Genomic DNA, 17,187 nt, shown 5'->3' with positions numbered 1-17,187 from the left:
GTTCCATGTTGTTTTTATAAGCAAGGTAATAACAGGAAGGGAAGGAACAAAAGTCAATCTAAAACAACTGGTCCAGAAGGAGGCCATTCTATTTTCTGAAACGCCATCTGTATAAAGGAGCACACAAGTAGGAAGTTGACAACCTCAAATTTACCTCCAGACATTGTAATATTGTGTAATAAACAGTCTTATACAGTCCAACATAACACAGGCATTTTCAGTGCAGCTGATGTTTCTTCTTGGATATTCAGAAACATCAGTGTCTGTATGGTTCAAACTCATTTGCAAGCTAAACCCATCGCCCCTGTATTAAGTCATACTAAAACAGGAGTTTAGGTTTGATCATTAGTCTTTTAAGATTACAAGGCCATTTTGATCTTAATTTTTTTGTTAAAGAGTTGAGAATAGTGTAATTAAGTTCATGGCAGGAGGCCATGGTCTCATAAGTGAAAACATATTTGATGATGTTTCTCCAGATGTCAGTAATAACCTGCCACTTTATTCTCTCTTTCACCTGCCTCTGCACTCCTCAGAAGAGCAGCCGGCCATTAAGGAAGCTTCCCAAGAGGAATCTGAAGCAATTGCAGAATATACTGCTGAGGAAGAGCGAGAAGACAACCGGTTATGGAGAACAGTTGTCATTGGAGAACAGGAGCAGAGGATCGATATGAAAGCCATTGAGCCTTATAAAAGGGTCATTTCTCATGGAGGTAGGATTGTTCTAGTAGCATGGAACAAAAAAGCCATTCACCCACCCCAAATAGAAAACAATACTCCTTTTATTAGTATTCTTATCTCATAATATCCAAATTTAGATTAAGTTTTCATTAAGGAAAGAAACAGGCCTGGTTCTACATGCCCAGCAAAATCCTTGTCAATTGAAAGATCTATTCTGAAACTGTAGCAGCAATCTGTTTACCATTAATTTCTTTTATTCTATGTTTAAAACACTTCATTTTCCAGGACTAGCTTACATAGTTACACAGGAAAGGTTTAAGGAAGGAAAAAACTAGTTCATAGTTCATTTATAGGCTTAAATATTGCAGGAAGAATTGACTCACTTGTGTTGGTGTTCAAGTTATTTCTGCCTGCCAGTGAAAGTTGTGACCTTTACTCAAAGAACATGGCTGCCTTTTAGATTTTTAGTTGTATTGCCTTGTGTCCTAAGTGAATCAACTCATTCCAGAGCAGTTTCTCCAACTTCATGTTGTAAGTGGATTGAGGATGACAGTCCTCCTGTCCTCACTAGGTCACAACATGGGGAGACTGATGTACGCTTTTCAAAGAGCGAAGGAAGTAGAATGGAATTGGCTCCTGTGACCCCCCTCCTCTTCCAAGCATGAATCTGTTATGCTTTACAGGAGACAGTGAGGAGAACAGACAGAAGGACTAAGGCAGGAGAGTCAGTGTTCATCAAGCCTCAGCCCTGGAGACACTTTCCAGTCTTAGCTAGACTTCAGTCCTGGAACAAGTTGAGCTAATAACAGTATATTATCGGCCATGTGCAGAGCATGACTGAGTAGCCATAACCAGTTCCACATGCCTGTTTATTATTGGGAAGGTCTTCAAGGCAAGCCTGAGAACCCGACAACTCTGATTTTAGCACCCAACTAATGACGCAGGTGGCGCTGTGGTCTAAACTACAGAGCCTAGGGCTTACTGATCAGCAGTTCGAATTCCCACAATGGGGTGAGCTCCCGTTGCTCGGTCCCTGCTCCTGCCAACCTAGCAGTTCGAAAGCATGTCAAAGTGCAAGTAGATAAATAGGTACCGCTCCGACGGGAAGGTAAATGGCGTTTCCGTGCACTGCTGTGGTTCGCCAGAAGCGGCTTAGTCATGCTGGCCCCATGACCCAGAAGCTGTATGCCGGCTCCCTCAGCCAGTAAAGCGAGATGAGCGCCACAACCCCAGAGTCGTCCACGACTGGACCTAACGGTCAGGGGTCCCTTTACCTTTAATGACCATAACAGACTGCATGAAATAAAAAAAAATTCCATTAGAGATTTTGAATTGCTTCCTGTTCTGTATGACTAAAAATGTAATGCTGAACATAAACTTTTGGCTTTGCATGGGATTACAAAGTAGAACTTTTAAAAGTGGGCTTGTGTAATTGTAGTGGCACATCTGCCAAAGTATGGCAGCCTCAGAGCCAATTAGAAGTAAGGACCCATGCCAGCACCATATGACAGCAGTTGCTTTGTGAGACCATGAAGAATTTCTCATTTCTATTAGCAGGAAACCTCTTATACTTTACAAGAACCAGAAGTTGTTGGTTTTTAAAAAAATAAAATCGATATTATTTTTTAGTATAATCCGTTCATTCACATTATTGTCTATTTAATATGATACTTATTTGTACTTTCTTTTTATGAAATTCTTTATGCCTCAATGGATAATGAATTTAGACTATTTGCTCCTTAATACTCTTTTCTGGACTGGTGAGTTTTATAAAGTTGTAGAAAGGTTGCATTATTCCATCCCCTTCTGAGAAGGCTTATTGGGGCAAAGCTGGAAAGCTTCTGCTATAAAAGAATTACCGACTTGTGGTAAGAGGAGAGGTTTTTTTAATTGGTGGTAGCAGTGTGGCCGAGTCCCCCGCTTTGCAGTGCTTAAAAAAAAAAAAAAGGTATTCCATACCCTTTAGTACCCCCAGAAAAAAAAGCACTGCCCAATCTGGGGTTGTTTTTGTTTTGTTCTGGAGTGGGGAGGTAGTGGAATGCAAAGACATTCCTCAGCACCACTGTAATTTGTTGCAGATGCCTGTGATCTGTCTGCCATTTGAAATATCCATAGCACTCCTACACTAATCTCCCAGAATTGGTCAGTGTGGAAATTTTCAAGGCTGGCTGCTCACAACTGTTCAATATGGACACTAGATAAGCCCTGATGGGGGAAAAGCTGGGTTCAATCCCAGAACAGGCTGATTATGGCCCTTATTCTGCAGACACTTTTGAAGAAGATGGAGCTTGGAGCTAGGATTTATTTTTATTTTATTCTTTTATTAAATTTCTGTACAAACCTTCCTCCCAGTGGTGCCCAGGGTGGCAGCAACAATAAAGCAGCAAGAAAATCCAATTAAAAATAAATTAGAGAAAACATTTAAAACATTTTATAACTTTAGGAACATCTAAGACAAAAGTTCATTTGCAACTCTCTAGAATTGTATTCCTTAAACGTATTTTGGATGTTTTCAGGCTGTCATTCTTTTCAGATGGGATTCAATCACATACCAGCAAATTTGTGTTGTACAATTACAGTTGATTGGGAGATTTTGCATAACAAATCTGCTTACCCAGAAAGATCAGACTTTTTGCAATAAGGAAAGGGATGCATTGTGGAACAACACTTGCTTTGACACAATGCCATCTAACCTTCCCATTAGCAAATCAGAATGAAAGTTCATTAAATAACCTATGTTGTTTAATTTCCCTTCAAACAAATCAGGAATGAAGAAGAGGTCTGGAAGAATCCTTTGTGACTTTTCTTGCCCTATGCAAAGAATAGAGCTGTGACCTTTCGGGTACATAAGACCTGCTCTCTTGCACTTTCTGCTCCCAGAAAATACAGAGTGTATGCATGTACGTAGATACTCAGCAGCTGTGAGGCCGGCCAGGTTGCTTTCTCGAGATTGTGCAGTTAAGCATACTTTATGGGAAACAAACACATTTTTGTTTCTTCCACAGGATACTATGGGGATGGTCTAAATGCCATCATTGTGTTTGCTGCATGTTTTCTGCCAGACAGCAGTCGAACTGATTACAACTATGTCATGGAAAACCTTTTCCTGTGAGTGATGAGGCATTGAACAATGTGGTTATCATGTCTTTGAAGTTAATGCCTGCAACTGTGTTGTGATAGTAATAATAATAATAATAATAATAATAATAATTTATTATTTATACCCTGCCCATCTGGCTGGGTTTTCCCAGCCACTCTGGGCGGCTTCCAAAAGAATATTAAAATACTGTGATACATCAAACATTAAAAGCTTCCCTAAACAGGGCTGCCTTCAGATGTCTTCTAAAAGTTTGGTAGTTGTTGTTCTCTCTGACATCTGGTGGGAGGGCGTTCCACAGGGAGGGCGCCACTACCGAGAAGGCCCTCTGCCTGGTTCCCTGTAACTTGGCTTCTCGCAGTGAGGGAACCACCAGAAGGCCCTCGGTGCTGGACCTCAGTGTCCGGGTAGAACGATGGGGGTGGAGACGCTCCTTCAGGTATACTGGACCGAGGCCGTTTAGGGCTTTAAAGGTCAGCACCAACACTTTGAATTGTGCTCGGAAACGTACTGGGAGCCAATGTAGGTCTTTCAAGACCGGTGTTATATGGTCTCGGCGGCCGCTCCCAGTCACCAGTCTGGCTGCTGCATTCTGGATTAGTTGTAGTTTCCAGGTCACCTTCAAAGGTAGTCCCACGTAGAGCGCATTGCAGTAGTCCAAGCGGGAGATAACCAGAGCATGCACCACTCTGGCGAGGCAGTCCGCGGGCAGATAGGGTCTCAGCCTACGTACCAGATGGAGCTGATACACAGCTGCCCTGGACACAGATTTAACCTGTGCCTCCATGGACAGCTGTGAGTCCAAAATGACTCCCAGGCTGCGCACCTGGTCCTTCAGGGGCACAGTTACCCCATTCAGGACCAGGGAATCCTCCACACCTGCCCGCCTCCTGTCCCCCAGAAACAGTACTTCTGTCTTGTCAGGATTCAATCTCAATCTGTTTGCCGCCATTCATCCTCCAACCGCCTCCAGACACTCACACAGGACCGTCCCCGCCTTCACTGGTTCTGATTTGAAAGAGAGGTAGAGCTGGGTATCATTCGCATACTGATGAACACCCAGCCCAAACCCCCTGATGATCTCTCCCAGCGGCTGATAGATAACAATCTTATTTGAGAGATAAGCTGAAGGTTTAAAAGAGACCTAAATGCATCAGAAATGTGTGTTCCTTTGCCATTTACCGTATTTTTCGCTCTATAAGACGCACCAGACCACAAGACGCACCTAGTTTTTGGAGGAGGAAAACAAGAAAAAAAATATTCTAAATCTCAGAAGCCAGAACAGCAAGAGGGATCACTGTGCAGTGAAAGCAACAATCCCACTTGCTGTTCTGGCTTCTGGGATAGCTGCGCAGCCTGCATTCGCTCCATAAGACGCACACACATTTCCCCTTACTTTTTAGGAGGGAAAAAGTGAGTCTTATAGAGCAAAAAATACGGTAATGCTTCTCTGTGAAAGACGTTTGTTTAGTGCACAGAAAGCAAAACGAAAAAGAAGAAAAAAAAGAATTAGAGCACATGGATCTGTATGCCTCCTTCCTGCTATTCTCCAAGGTTTGTAATATGTCTATGCTATTTTGAGTTAGAATCACCCAGAGATGACAGACCAAGACCCATAATAATAACTCTTTTCTCTTGCTTCACTACTGGTGATGGAATTTATCCTAACTGAATGTTTCATACATGACAGCTCATACACAAAGCCAGTGAATGCTTTGACCCTGGTACTTAATCCCATATATTGACATGGAGGCTGCTTCTCGTGACTTTTTCCTATTCCACTTAGACAGTAGAGGAAAGGAGGAATGAGGAGAATCATATCAGAAGAGGCATGCTAGCTAAATTGGAAATGGGGCTTATGAGATTGCCCCCCCCCCAATGCAACTCAGTCCCACTCACTAAAATTCCTTCCTGCATCAAACTTATCATAAGTGGAGGAGCTATGGGAAAGTGACTCCTATGTCATCTATTCTTAAGTATGAATTCAGCCATTCTCTGGTTCAAATAAGGAATGGCTTCCTTGATCTCCATTTAACCTGCCAGTGCTGAAATAATTATCTACTACTGTGGGCTGAAATAATAAAACTTCAGTCTCAAATGTTGACCATATTGTGGATTAAGGATGAGGCAAGTCTTCTGGTTGAATTTCCAGACTAAAGCCCTGCCACTCATTGTGTCCTGGGGTTTCTACTCTTATTTTCTGACTTTCCTCGCAATGGAACCAGGTGTAGACATTTCCCTGCTGTTTGTTTGAGCTCCCACTATTCTAAAAAATAAAATTAGTATGGCCCTCTTGGTTAAATATCCCACACACCTAGAGGGTATCTGTGTCAATTTTGACATGTGCCACATGTGTAGTTATTTAGCATATAAATGTAGCACATGTGGGGTTGGATTGGTACATATGATACTGCAGAAGCGGATTTAGGGTAGCATGACCAGTTCACCCATACTGGACACTGACTTGAATGTAGGCTGCAGGGGGCGCTGCAACAATGATTTAGAATGGAAGGGGGGGGGCTGCTGAAATATGAAAGCCCAAGGGCAGATCTACACTTGTCGTTTATTACATTAAAAATGTGTTATTAAAATGTGACAGCAGATGAAGCCACCGGCAATGGGAAACTGCTGTTAAGCACTATGGAACGTTAGTTTAAAAAATGTTTAGAAGACAAATGTAGATCCAGCCCAAGTCTGCCACTGACTACAGGAGCCCTATTAGTTAATAGTGAAATTTATGAAAACTTTAGCCGTTGCTTATATCACAAGATTGTACTCTTTTGAAGAGCAAAGAATAGGTTTTGAACAAATTATTCATTGTCCCCCTCTCCTCACTCATTTTCTCTCTCTGTTTCCATTCAGATACGTAATAAGTACCTTGGAGCTCATGGTTGCTGAAGACTATATGATTGTTTACTTGAATGGAGCCACACCCAGGAGAAAGATGCCAGGACTGGGATGGATGAAAAGATGTTACCAGATGATTGACAGGCGGTCTGTAGCTCATGACTTGCTTTCTATCTCTTGTGTCTGGCTTGCCATACCTATTATTTGAAAGCCCTCTCCCCATTTCTCCTTCAATATACTAATATATGCAGGAACTAGTTTCACACTTCCCACCAAACGCTAGAGGAAAAGGGCATTTGGTGTGGATGAATCCTGACTAGGGCAGAAGATGCACATGACCAAGATTTTTCTTGGGCAATATATATTGCTTTGAAGGCTTAAATGTGTTTCTTTTCAAATACAGGTTAAGGAAGAACTTGAAATCCTTCATCATTGTTCACCCCTCTTGGTTTATCAGAACAATTTTAGCAGTGACACGGCCTTTTATAAGGTAATAGTTCCAAACTCTTAAAAGTGCTGAGATGGTGCCTGGTCAGAGGATCTTCTAAAGCTGTTTTTGTTAACAGAGGAAGAGAAATGGGCAAGAAAAATGTTATGAGGGAAGCCATCAAATGGTTTATTCAAAATACCTCCAAGAGAAACTGTTACTGTGTGAAAGCTGATGGTATGCTGGTAAAAAGTGTGAGCTGTGAGCCAAGGAGTCCTTATCCTAATATTATCTCAGCAATGAGATTAGTAGTTGATTTAAGACAGGGTGTCCAGTTTGGCCTGAGAGGTCATTCCCTCCAAAACTAAGGCCAGCTGGAGACATCAGCTGATGGGGTTCTGTTCTGCATTAGGTGCATCCAGCAGTCACTCACAGGAAACTGGTGCATAGCCAAAGCATCACAATTTAATCTCCCACTCATCAACTGATTAGCATAGGGTTAAATCCTGCAGTGTGTTCCCTGTGGGGAATGTGCTGGCAAAGCAGAACCCTCCCTCCACCCTTGTGGGTCAACTTTTACAAGTGGGTGGTCCTAGGCCAAAAAGGCTCCCCACCCCTCAGGTGAATCATTACCATTTAACCTCATCCTTCCCCTTCTACAAAATGAGGGTAGCCATGTCAACCCACATTGCAATGCTCATGTGTGGGCTCCTAATCTCCATGATGCTCCTGTAAAAACACTAAGTATATACTGAAGATACAGTGCAGGAGTGTTCACATGTGAAACTTAAAAGTGATTGATTCAGCTTTTTGTTATTGAACATGGAAAACTATCATGGCACTCGGTACCTTGCATATTTGTGAATGTATCTTATTTATTTAATTAATGGTACTTTTGTGTTTTCAGCTCAAAATTCAGCAGTAAGATAAAATATGTGAGCACTTTGGCAGAGCTCAGTGAACTAATTCCAATGGAATATGTAAATATCCCTGAAAGTATTGTCAAGTAAGTGAAAAACATTAAGAGAATAATAATTAGAAATGTTACCTTTATGAAACTAAATAATTGCTATTTTAGGGAGCAATCCTATGCTCCCAGGAAGGTAGGCTGAGGGGCTGCTGTATCCAGTCGCCCCTCTGGGGGTGGAGAAGGAGGTGGATCCACAGAGACGTCTTTGTTACAGCAGCAGAAAGATCAACCGCCATCACTCTGGTGGAATTGGCTGGAAAAAGGTAGGCGAGGAAGACTTTGGACCAAAGACCCAAGGCCCTCCCTGTTGCCCTGACATACTCCCACACACAAACCCATACAAGTGAGACAAACTACACCAGCCCTGGAGCTGCTGCCATAGTTATTTTCACTCCCACTGAAACCAATGGAAGGGGGATTGTTCAAAACAACAGAGGGGGAAATAAAGCTTCCCCTGTTTGTCTGCCCTTGCTGGTGCAAGACCCAAAGGGTTCAGAGAGAGTTCCTCTGCCATCGACTCTTTCTCTCTCTCTCTCCCTCTGCCTGCCGCACCTCCATGGGTACCTAGTCTGCAACACGCTCCCCATTCTGATCCAAAGGTGCAGTCAGGCTCAGGGCCTCAGTCCAGATTGGCAGCTCCACAACAGCTTTTTCTCTAAAATACATGTGGTCAGTTTATGAGTGTGTTTCCCCGCAAGTGTGAACAGTGTAACATGTAGTTAGCTCTAAAGCATGAAGATATGAACAGGGTAAATGAACTTTGTTGTAGATTAAAATTGTGTGCAAATGGGGGCATCACCTCTTACATTATTTTATTAGAACTGATTTTGCACAGAATCTAAGATACTGGGCTGTAAAGATGGAAGTCCCTGATTTAGATCTCACCCCTGCCATATAATTAATTAGGTGGCCTTAGGCAAGCAACCATTTTTCACTCTCTGTCACTCCCGCATTCTGTGTCTCAGGATTATTACTACTAGTAATAATCATGCTTTGCATTTACATAATAACATTTATATATATATCTATATTGTCTTGATTGACATATTTTTTTATAAAAGAAGCTAGGAGAGCTCATAATTAGCTTGAAATATGTGGAGACTTCAGATTTTGAATATAAGTTCTGAGAAATACGGTGGAAAATAAGGAAGTTCTGTTCTGAAAATATTATCTTGCTAATTGTTGGGAAATAATAAAGTTGAAAGGTGATGATAACCAGAGATAGCATGAATATCACAAATTAGGGTATTCCATTAATAGATAAATCAGATTGAAAATTTTGAAGATAGCAAATTGTTAGTCTGAGGAAATTTAAAATCATAATACTTCCAAGGTTCTTATCTCTTTGGTTTCTTTGTTTATTTTCCTACTGTACATATTTCTCTCATTGAAAAGTCCTCTTCTTTATAAATAATAGCTATGTTGTACCATGTGGAAGACCTAGATTTGGCATGTTGCAATCAGCCTCCCTTCTCCTTTCCCTATCACCTGACAGGTAACTAAGATGTCAGGTTTTTAAACAGATGACATATATTTAAAATGTACCCATCACTGCAGATACTAAAGAGTTGAAATCCCCTGATTAAGGTTTAGAACATCATAATAAAAGATGTTGGGTAAAGCCCAAGGAAACATGATCGGATGATACATGGACATGTTTACATTTCATCTAAAGATCATCAATGTAAACAATGAAAACTGGGCTCTACTGAGGTGCTATCCCATAGGCATTAAAAGGGAGGTGGATCCAAGGTAGAAAGGCATATGGACCCACTATCATACATTAAAATATCTACATCTGGTGCCTTATTTCTGAACAGATAAAGATTCTGGAAGTGTGGCATTTCCTCTGTTTGACAAATCCTTGGACAACCATATCAGGTGTTGAAATAACCATAACTTCTTGTTCTCGCTCCAAAAAGCTGGAATAACATACCCATTTCTGTGTGCATAGTGGCTCTGGATGTGAACATACGGAGCCTCCAGCCAATTGAATAAGGTCCAAATGAGCATAACTGTGTGGATGCAAGTCCACATTTTGATACCATCTGCACTCACATCAGCAGCAGGTACAAAACCCAGCTTCTGCTTCCCTGTTGGTCCAAGAAGCATTTTTTCTACTGCTGCCTGAAGTTATAATCCAGAAGAGATTTTCAAAGACACAAAATCATTATTGGAATATTAATGGTATCTTGGGATTCTCTCTTTGGTTTGCAAAGCTGTTGTGGGGAAAAGAAGGCATTCGATGCCATTTCCTTCTTACAGCAGGTTATCTCCCATAACTCTACATTTAAGCTAGCTGATGTATTAATAATAGGTTCCTTGTTCATTTAAATATAGAGGTGAAATACTTGGCATAAAGGCGGCAATTGCATATCATTTGACCTATGTTTTTGTCCTTCACCCACTTTTATCTTGAAAGGTATGAAGAAGACAGGTCCTTTCAGAGAAGAGTAAGGTAACACTCTTGCTCTGCTGCAGCTTGTTTTGATGTTTCTGACTGTGAGGAAGTGCGATGGGCTGACTATTACAGGCACAAAAGAACTCCCATAGCTCTGTATAATGGAACTCTGTTGATGAGTTCCATTGAGTTCGGCCTTGTTTCTAACTAAAGAATGCTAAACTGGAAAAATAGGTGACTTTGCCTGCAGCTGCTAACTTAAATCTCGTTAGTTACAGCACCGTTGCCGTCTTTGTACAGCAATGCATGCCACAGACACCCATGCTCTGCTACCTTTATGCGCCCACTTCCAGAGTAACTAAATATATGAAACATGAAACTGATAGGTCAATGACACCATAGGGAACTGAAGATCTATATCTGGGGCTGAATTTTAAAAAAGCATGTACCTTGCTTGATCTTTGCTCTGCTTTTGGCCTGCTTCTGTCTTATGCTCTGCTCGCTTCTTCTTCTCCTCCCCCCCCCCTGCCCCTGCTCTGGAAACATCTGTAACTTTTATTCATGCAGACTGGATGAAGAGCTGAGGGAAGCATCAGCAAAGTAAGACAGCATTCTGGTAATCAGTGGCATTATATCTATTTCAAGGAAACAGTGCTATTTTGTACATGCCTACTCAGTAATAATCCCATTGAGTTCAATGGGATTTATTCCAAGGTTGGTGTGTACCATTGACCTCTATGCACTTATCACTAAGCTCATTCAAAAATCACAGCCACACTTCATATCCTAAGCCAGCTTTCTCCAACTGAGTGTCCTCCAGATGCTTGGGACTACAACTTCCATCATCCCTAACCACTGGCCAGGCTGGCTGGGGCTGATAGGAGTTCTCACCCCAAACACCTGGAGAGTACCAGATTGGAGAAATACTTGATAAAAATAGGTCCCATTGATTTGAGTGAAACATACCTCTTAATCAGATTCGCTGTGCTGATAGCTTGGAAAATGTTCCTTAAATAAACTGTTATTTTTACTTGGATTCCTTGTTGACCTTTGTGAAACACGCACACGCACACACACATGTTTATACTTATTTACTTAGCTATGCAGGCCTCTAATATAATATCTGGCAAATTGCTTGAAAATAAATACTTTGTAGGAAACCAGTTGCTCCTGTTCACAAACTCTAAATCAGACTGAGCCAGCTGAAGATCATTGGGAATTATCTAAAGAGTGCATTCTCACTGACCTCCAGGCCTGTCGTTTGTCATAGGTAGCCATCTTGTGGTTAAGAGAATATAGCATAGCATTTCTTGTCACAAAGCCACAGATCATTAGATTTGATGCTGGTAACAACCCTGACAACTCTTATGTTAGAGGAAGTGGTTTGGCTATGCTTTGGCTGTCACAACTATTGCATGAGCTTTAGAAGCCTTTGTTTCTTTGCGGGTAGCTAATGATGCTGTTACAGAAGCTGTGCGGATCAAAGTCTACCTTTCCAAAAGCATAAGCGGCCAGAAGATTACTTTATTACACAATTTTGAGCTCTACCGCTAAGTTCTAAAGCTTGTAGTCACTTTGAATGGTGCTTAGAACTGGAGCGAAGCCAATCTGCAATCCTGTTTATACAATGTAACCCCAGCACCATTCATGATGATTACCTATGAAGTTTCCTGCATTACATCAACAAAGCTGGCTCCATGGTGGTTGGATGCATTTACAGTGGCACGCAGCCACCTCCTATATTGTTGATGCTGCTTTACCACATCCGGCCGGGGTGGCTAATATTGGTACATCAGCACCTGAGATTTATAGAGGGAAGCGTAATATTTTAGTGAATAGAAACTTTTTGGATGTAGCACATACCCTTTTTTATGCATGCTTATCCAGAGCTAAGCGAATAGAATTCAGCTTACTCCCATGTGGGGGACTCCCTGGTCCTGAATGGGGTAACTCTGCCCATAAAGGGCCAAGTGCACAGCCTGGGGGCTATTTTGGGCTCACAGTTCTGCATGGAGGTGCAGGTTAACTCTGTATCCAGGGCAACTGTCTACCAGCTCCATCTGGTATGCTGCCTGAAACCCTACCTGCCTGGGCCCTGTCTCGCTAGAGTGGTACATGCTCTGGTTATCTCCCACTTCAACTACAGCAATGTGCTCTACATGGGGCTACCTTTGAAGGTAACTCAGAAACGACAACTAATCCAGAATGCAGCAGCTAGACTGGTGACTGGGAATGGCTGCCAGGACCATATAACACCGGTCCTGAAATATCTACATTGGCTTCTGGTATGTTTCCAAGCACAATTCAAAGTGCTGGTGCTGAACTTTAAAGCCCTAAATGATGGTCAAGGGTCTGGAAACCAAGTCTTATGGGGAATGGTTGAAGGAGCTGGGTATGTTTACCCTGGAAAGGAGAAGACTAAGTGGAGCTATGATAGCCATCTTCAAATATCTCAAGGGCTGTCATGTGGAAGAGGGAACCAGCCTGTTTTCTCCTGCTCTGGGGGGTAGGACTCAAACCAATGGTTTCAGGTGACAGGAAAGGAGATTCTGACTAAACACCAGGAAGACCTTTCTGACAGTAAGAGCTGTTCAACAGTGGGATGGTCTTCCTTGGGAGGTTGTGGAGTCTCCTTCACTGGAGGTTTTTAAGCAGGGGTTGGGTGGTCATCTGTCATGGATGCTTCAGTTGAGATTCCTGTATTGCAGGGAGTTGGACTAGATGGCCCTTGGGATCCCTTTCAACTCTACAATTCTATGATTCTATGATAAATGGCATTGGCCCTGTGTACCTGAAGGAGTGTCTCCACCCCCATCTTTCAGCCTGGACACTGAGATCTGGCTCAGAGGGCCTTCTGGCAGTTCCCTCACTGCCATAAGTGAATAATAATAATAATAATAATAATAATAATAATAATAATAATTTATTATTTATTTATATTATTATTTGAAGTTACAGGAAACCAGGCAGATGGCCTTCTCAGTAGTGGTGACCGCCCTTCCATCAGATGTCAAAGAAATAAACAATTATATGACTAATAGAAGACATCTGAAGGCAGCCCTGTATTGGGACGTTTTAAATGTTTCATTATGTTTTATGGGAAGTTTTTAATTTTTGATGTTTTATCATGTTTTTAATATTCTGTTGGGAGCCACCCAGAGTGGCTGGGGAGGCCCGGCCAGATAGGCAGGGTATAATCAGTGTTATAACAACAACAACAACTTTATTAATTAGATACCACCCATCTGACTGGGTTGCCCTAGCCACTCTAGGCGGCTCCCAACAAAGTATTAAAAGCACAATAAAATATCAACCAGTGCTATTTTTTTAGAAAAAGAGGTGCCAGAACTCACCATGAATACCTCCTTTGTTCTCTTATAATGGCAATGGCACCCACCTGAGAGGGGCACGAACTGAATTCCAGTGAGTTCCGGCTGAAAAAAGACCTGGGTATAACCATAAGTAGTAGTAGTAGTAGTTGTTGTTACTACTACTACTACTACTACTTCCAGGCAACTGTCTATAGGAATAAGTTGTTAATGTATTTAACCTTGCCTACCCTTAAGACTTTTTAAAGTGGCTGATTCCAATGGGATAGCCATGTTAGTCTGTTTCAACGAAAAAAGTGTCTTCTGGCATCTTAAAGACAATCAGGTTTATTATGGCATAGAGTTTTGTGGGATCAGCAGGGAGGGCAATTATTTTTGCCTCTATAATCACTTCATGCATCTGAGGAAGTGAACTTGGCCCACAAAACTGTATGCCTCGCCTCAATATATTTCTTACGTTTAAAATAAATGAATTACTTCCCTAACTGTCTAAAAAGAAGGTTGTGTGTGTGTTTTTACTACTGTTCATTTCCACTTGTCTTCAGAGCAAGCTGTCTTTCCAATGAGCCAGAAATAACTTCAGTCCAGCAGGAGTAAGAATTTACAATTAATTATGGCATTATATTTCCATTTTATTTCATGATGATGCAGTGTAAGAGACGCTGAAGAACTGGGTAAACTCCAGGTGGTCTGTTCCAAATCCATATACTTACATGGTTTGTCTAGCTAGCTTTTTCTAGTGCTGCTAGAAAATAACTCATTATTTTTAAAAAATGCAATGGTACACTTTTAAATAATTCACATTTTAAAGTGGTGCACTATTCTGTGCTGCCCACATAAACATCAGGTTGCAATGGTAAACAGGTTAGTCCATGAAACCTATCTGATTGACTTATAGAACACAAGTAAAATGATTTGCAGCATTCATATACTTTTAATGATGTCTTTCTAGAGTCTGCCCAGTCCTCCTTCCAAAGTCTTTTCCATCCAGGTCTCTTCCCATTTGCCTGCATTTGTAGGTTGAATATCAAATGCTTTCTTCAAAAAAGCAGATGCATTTTGCATGTTTTGAGTTTCATTCTCTAGTTCAGGAAATAGCTCTCCAGAATAAACGTTTACTTCTCAAGGTAAATATCAGCAATAAGACTGCACTTGGTTGTAGTTCTTTATTCCACATTGATATAGGATAGGGTAGGGTAGGGTAGGGTAGGGTAGGGTAGATAAGATGTCATACTGAAAACAAACCAAAGGTCTAGGGCCCTAGTATAAGAAAGTCATCACTAAGCACCATTGAAATCAACAGGACAGATGAATCGTAACTAATTAAGACCCATTAATCTCAATGGGACGTAAGCACAACTTGCTTTAGGGTTGTAAGGTATAGATTCTTCTTGCTTCTCATTTTTGACAGTGCATATAAATTTGTATTGATTGAATTGGACACTGGTTTTTGTAGGGAGGGTGTGAATGAATTTTTTCTCTGTGCATCTTTGTAAAGTTCAGGCAATACTGTATTGGTCTGAATATAAGCCTCACTTTCCCCCCAAATTCCGATCGTGAAAAGTTAAAGTGTGGCTTATATTTGCAACCTTACTGTATGCAGCCAGGAACGCTGGGCAAACAGTGCCAGGAGTGCGGCAAAGCGGCACCTGCCCTGTGCGTAGTCCCCCGCCCTCTCCCCCAAGGCCAGGAAGAGGAAAGGCCGATGACAACGCAACACAGCTCTCCTCCCCCAGGTATGCAGCCAGGAGCACTGAGGAATGGAGCTGCTTATATTCAGGGTTTTTTCTCTTTTTTTTCTCCCCCCCCCCCTCCAATTTTAAAGGTGCAGCTTGTATTCAGGTGCAGCTTATATTCGGGCCAATACAGTATTTAAAAAGAATGGGCATGCCATTCTTGTTGATCACTGATTATCCTGGATGACATTACATCTAGGAGTAGTTCATAAATAAAGACTACAACTCTTTCAGACTACCAGAAGAGTAAGGCACTAACTCTCCCCTATATATTGCTTTCTTTGTTTCTACTGCCTTGTGCCATAACCTCTCCCCACTATAAATTGGGGAGCTCAGTACCTTGTCTGGGTACCTGCATACCTTCAACATAACATTCTATCATTGCTTCTCTTTTCTCTAGTGGACACTATTTCTTTTTTAAAGTCCTCTTTTACATTAGCAACATAGGGAGAAGTGAAAAGGGATAGCCAGAAACAACCAAACCACACACACAAACCACATGTGTAAAAATAAAAAGTTGAACACCATACCCTCCAACATGTTGACTCCCAAAACTGGGACACAAATCTTCCCGTCCATGCCCCACATGAGTCATGTGACTCATGCAAAATGGATGGTCAAACCATCACACAAGTGCTATAAAACAGGCAGTTACTCACTTTTATTTTCAGAAAGGTAACCTATTTAGACCAGCTGCTATCATATTTTTCAAGCTAAAGGGTCATCCCAGCTACTTTTTGGGATCCCAATATGGATACAAGCATATAACGATGATTTAGATATGATACACTCAAGTTTCTTGAGACGTATCTTGGGGCTCTCAAGTTCAGTCAAGTATGAGACGATGTGTGCAGAACTAGGTATACACACGATGGAATATTGGGTGTGGGCCAGCACTATAAAATATGCATTGGCATTTCTGTTGCCAACCTTTGAGTCTGCTCTCTGACTTACTTAAGGACTTTTATAAATTCAGAGGGTTCCAACTCTTACATTGCAAAATCAGATCTATTGGTATTGACTTGGAACCCTTGTATAATTCCAGTGAGCAATATATCATAATATTCAATCAAGATTAATGGACATTGAAAAACAAGACATCAAGTCAGCTGTAAATAAAATTTGCTCCCCCAAGATTTATGGTTTAAATCCAACAGATAAAGGGTCACCTATATTTCAAAATTAATAATTCCAGTCCAACGCATGGCCCAACGGAACATTTCCCCCTCACCTTTTGTCAAGGGCAGATATTTATACATTCCCAGAAACGATAGACATTGTGGATGTTTTTTGAATGTGCCAGACACAGTAGAACATATTCTTTTGTCCATTGTACAACCAGCTATGAAAACGTGTGCACCCTTTTCTGGGTAGCCTAATATCATGGCACAATGAAAATATCAAATTCTATTTGTCTGACATGACCTGGAAGTAACTGCAAGGGTAGCTGAGTTTTTATGAATAGTATCCCTTATAGCGGTGAATGACACTATTTAGCGGGAAGAAACTCCAATGAAAACCCTTGTTATCACAAAATTTTATTTGTATATATTTTAAAATTTTATATATGCATGTTTTATTTACAATGCCTAATAAAGGTTTGGTGAAGTAGTATCGATGATCTCATCAAGTATATTTACATTGGTGTTGCCATTTTAATAAAACTATCCATCACAATATTACCTGAATAATGTTCAGGAGT

The 17,187-nt window shown here is 41.3% G+C and overlaps 1 protein-coding gene across 11 annotated transcripts in view; it reads left to right on the top strand.

The window, feature by feature from the left end:
• Positions 1–17,187, top strand: part of PRUNE2 (prune homolog 2 with BCH domain) — a 160,010-nt gene that overhangs the window by 137,184 nt on the left and 5,639 nt on the right. For 3 of the 11 annotated variants that reach the window (XM_083403286.1, XM_083403283.1, XM_083403285.1), the window contains exons 12-19: positions 534–710; positions 3,684–3,786; positions 6,638–6,769; positions 7,026–7,112; positions 7,957–8,055; positions 10,442–10,477; positions 10,988–11,020; positions 14,295–14,342. In XM_083403286.1, coding sequence (XP_083259412.1) covers positions 534–710; positions 3,684–3,786; positions 6,638–6,769; positions 7,026–7,112; positions 7,957–8,055; positions 10,442–10,477; positions 10,988–11,020; positions 14,295–14,342 — 715 coding nt within the window. Of the gene's footprint in view, positions 1–533; positions 711–3,683; positions 3,787–6,637; positions 6,770–7,025; positions 7,113–7,956; positions 8,056–10,441; positions 10,478–10,987; positions 11,037–14,294; positions 14,343–17,187 lie in introns of all 11 variants that reach the window. The other 8 variants (XM_083403289.1, XM_083403287.1, XR_014502925.1 and 5 more) reach the window with 7 other exon arrangements.

Source organism: Podarcis tiliguerta, assembly GCF_965153285.1.
Source record: "Podarcis tiliguerta genome assembly, chromosome: 11".
In the NCBI taxonomy this organism is placed as follows: Eukaryota; Metazoa; Chordata; class Lepidosauria; order Squamata; family Lacertidae; genus Podarcis; species Podarcis tiliguerta.
Note: the sequence above shows the minus strand (reverse complement) of the source record. Positions and strands in the feature narration are given on the sequence as shown.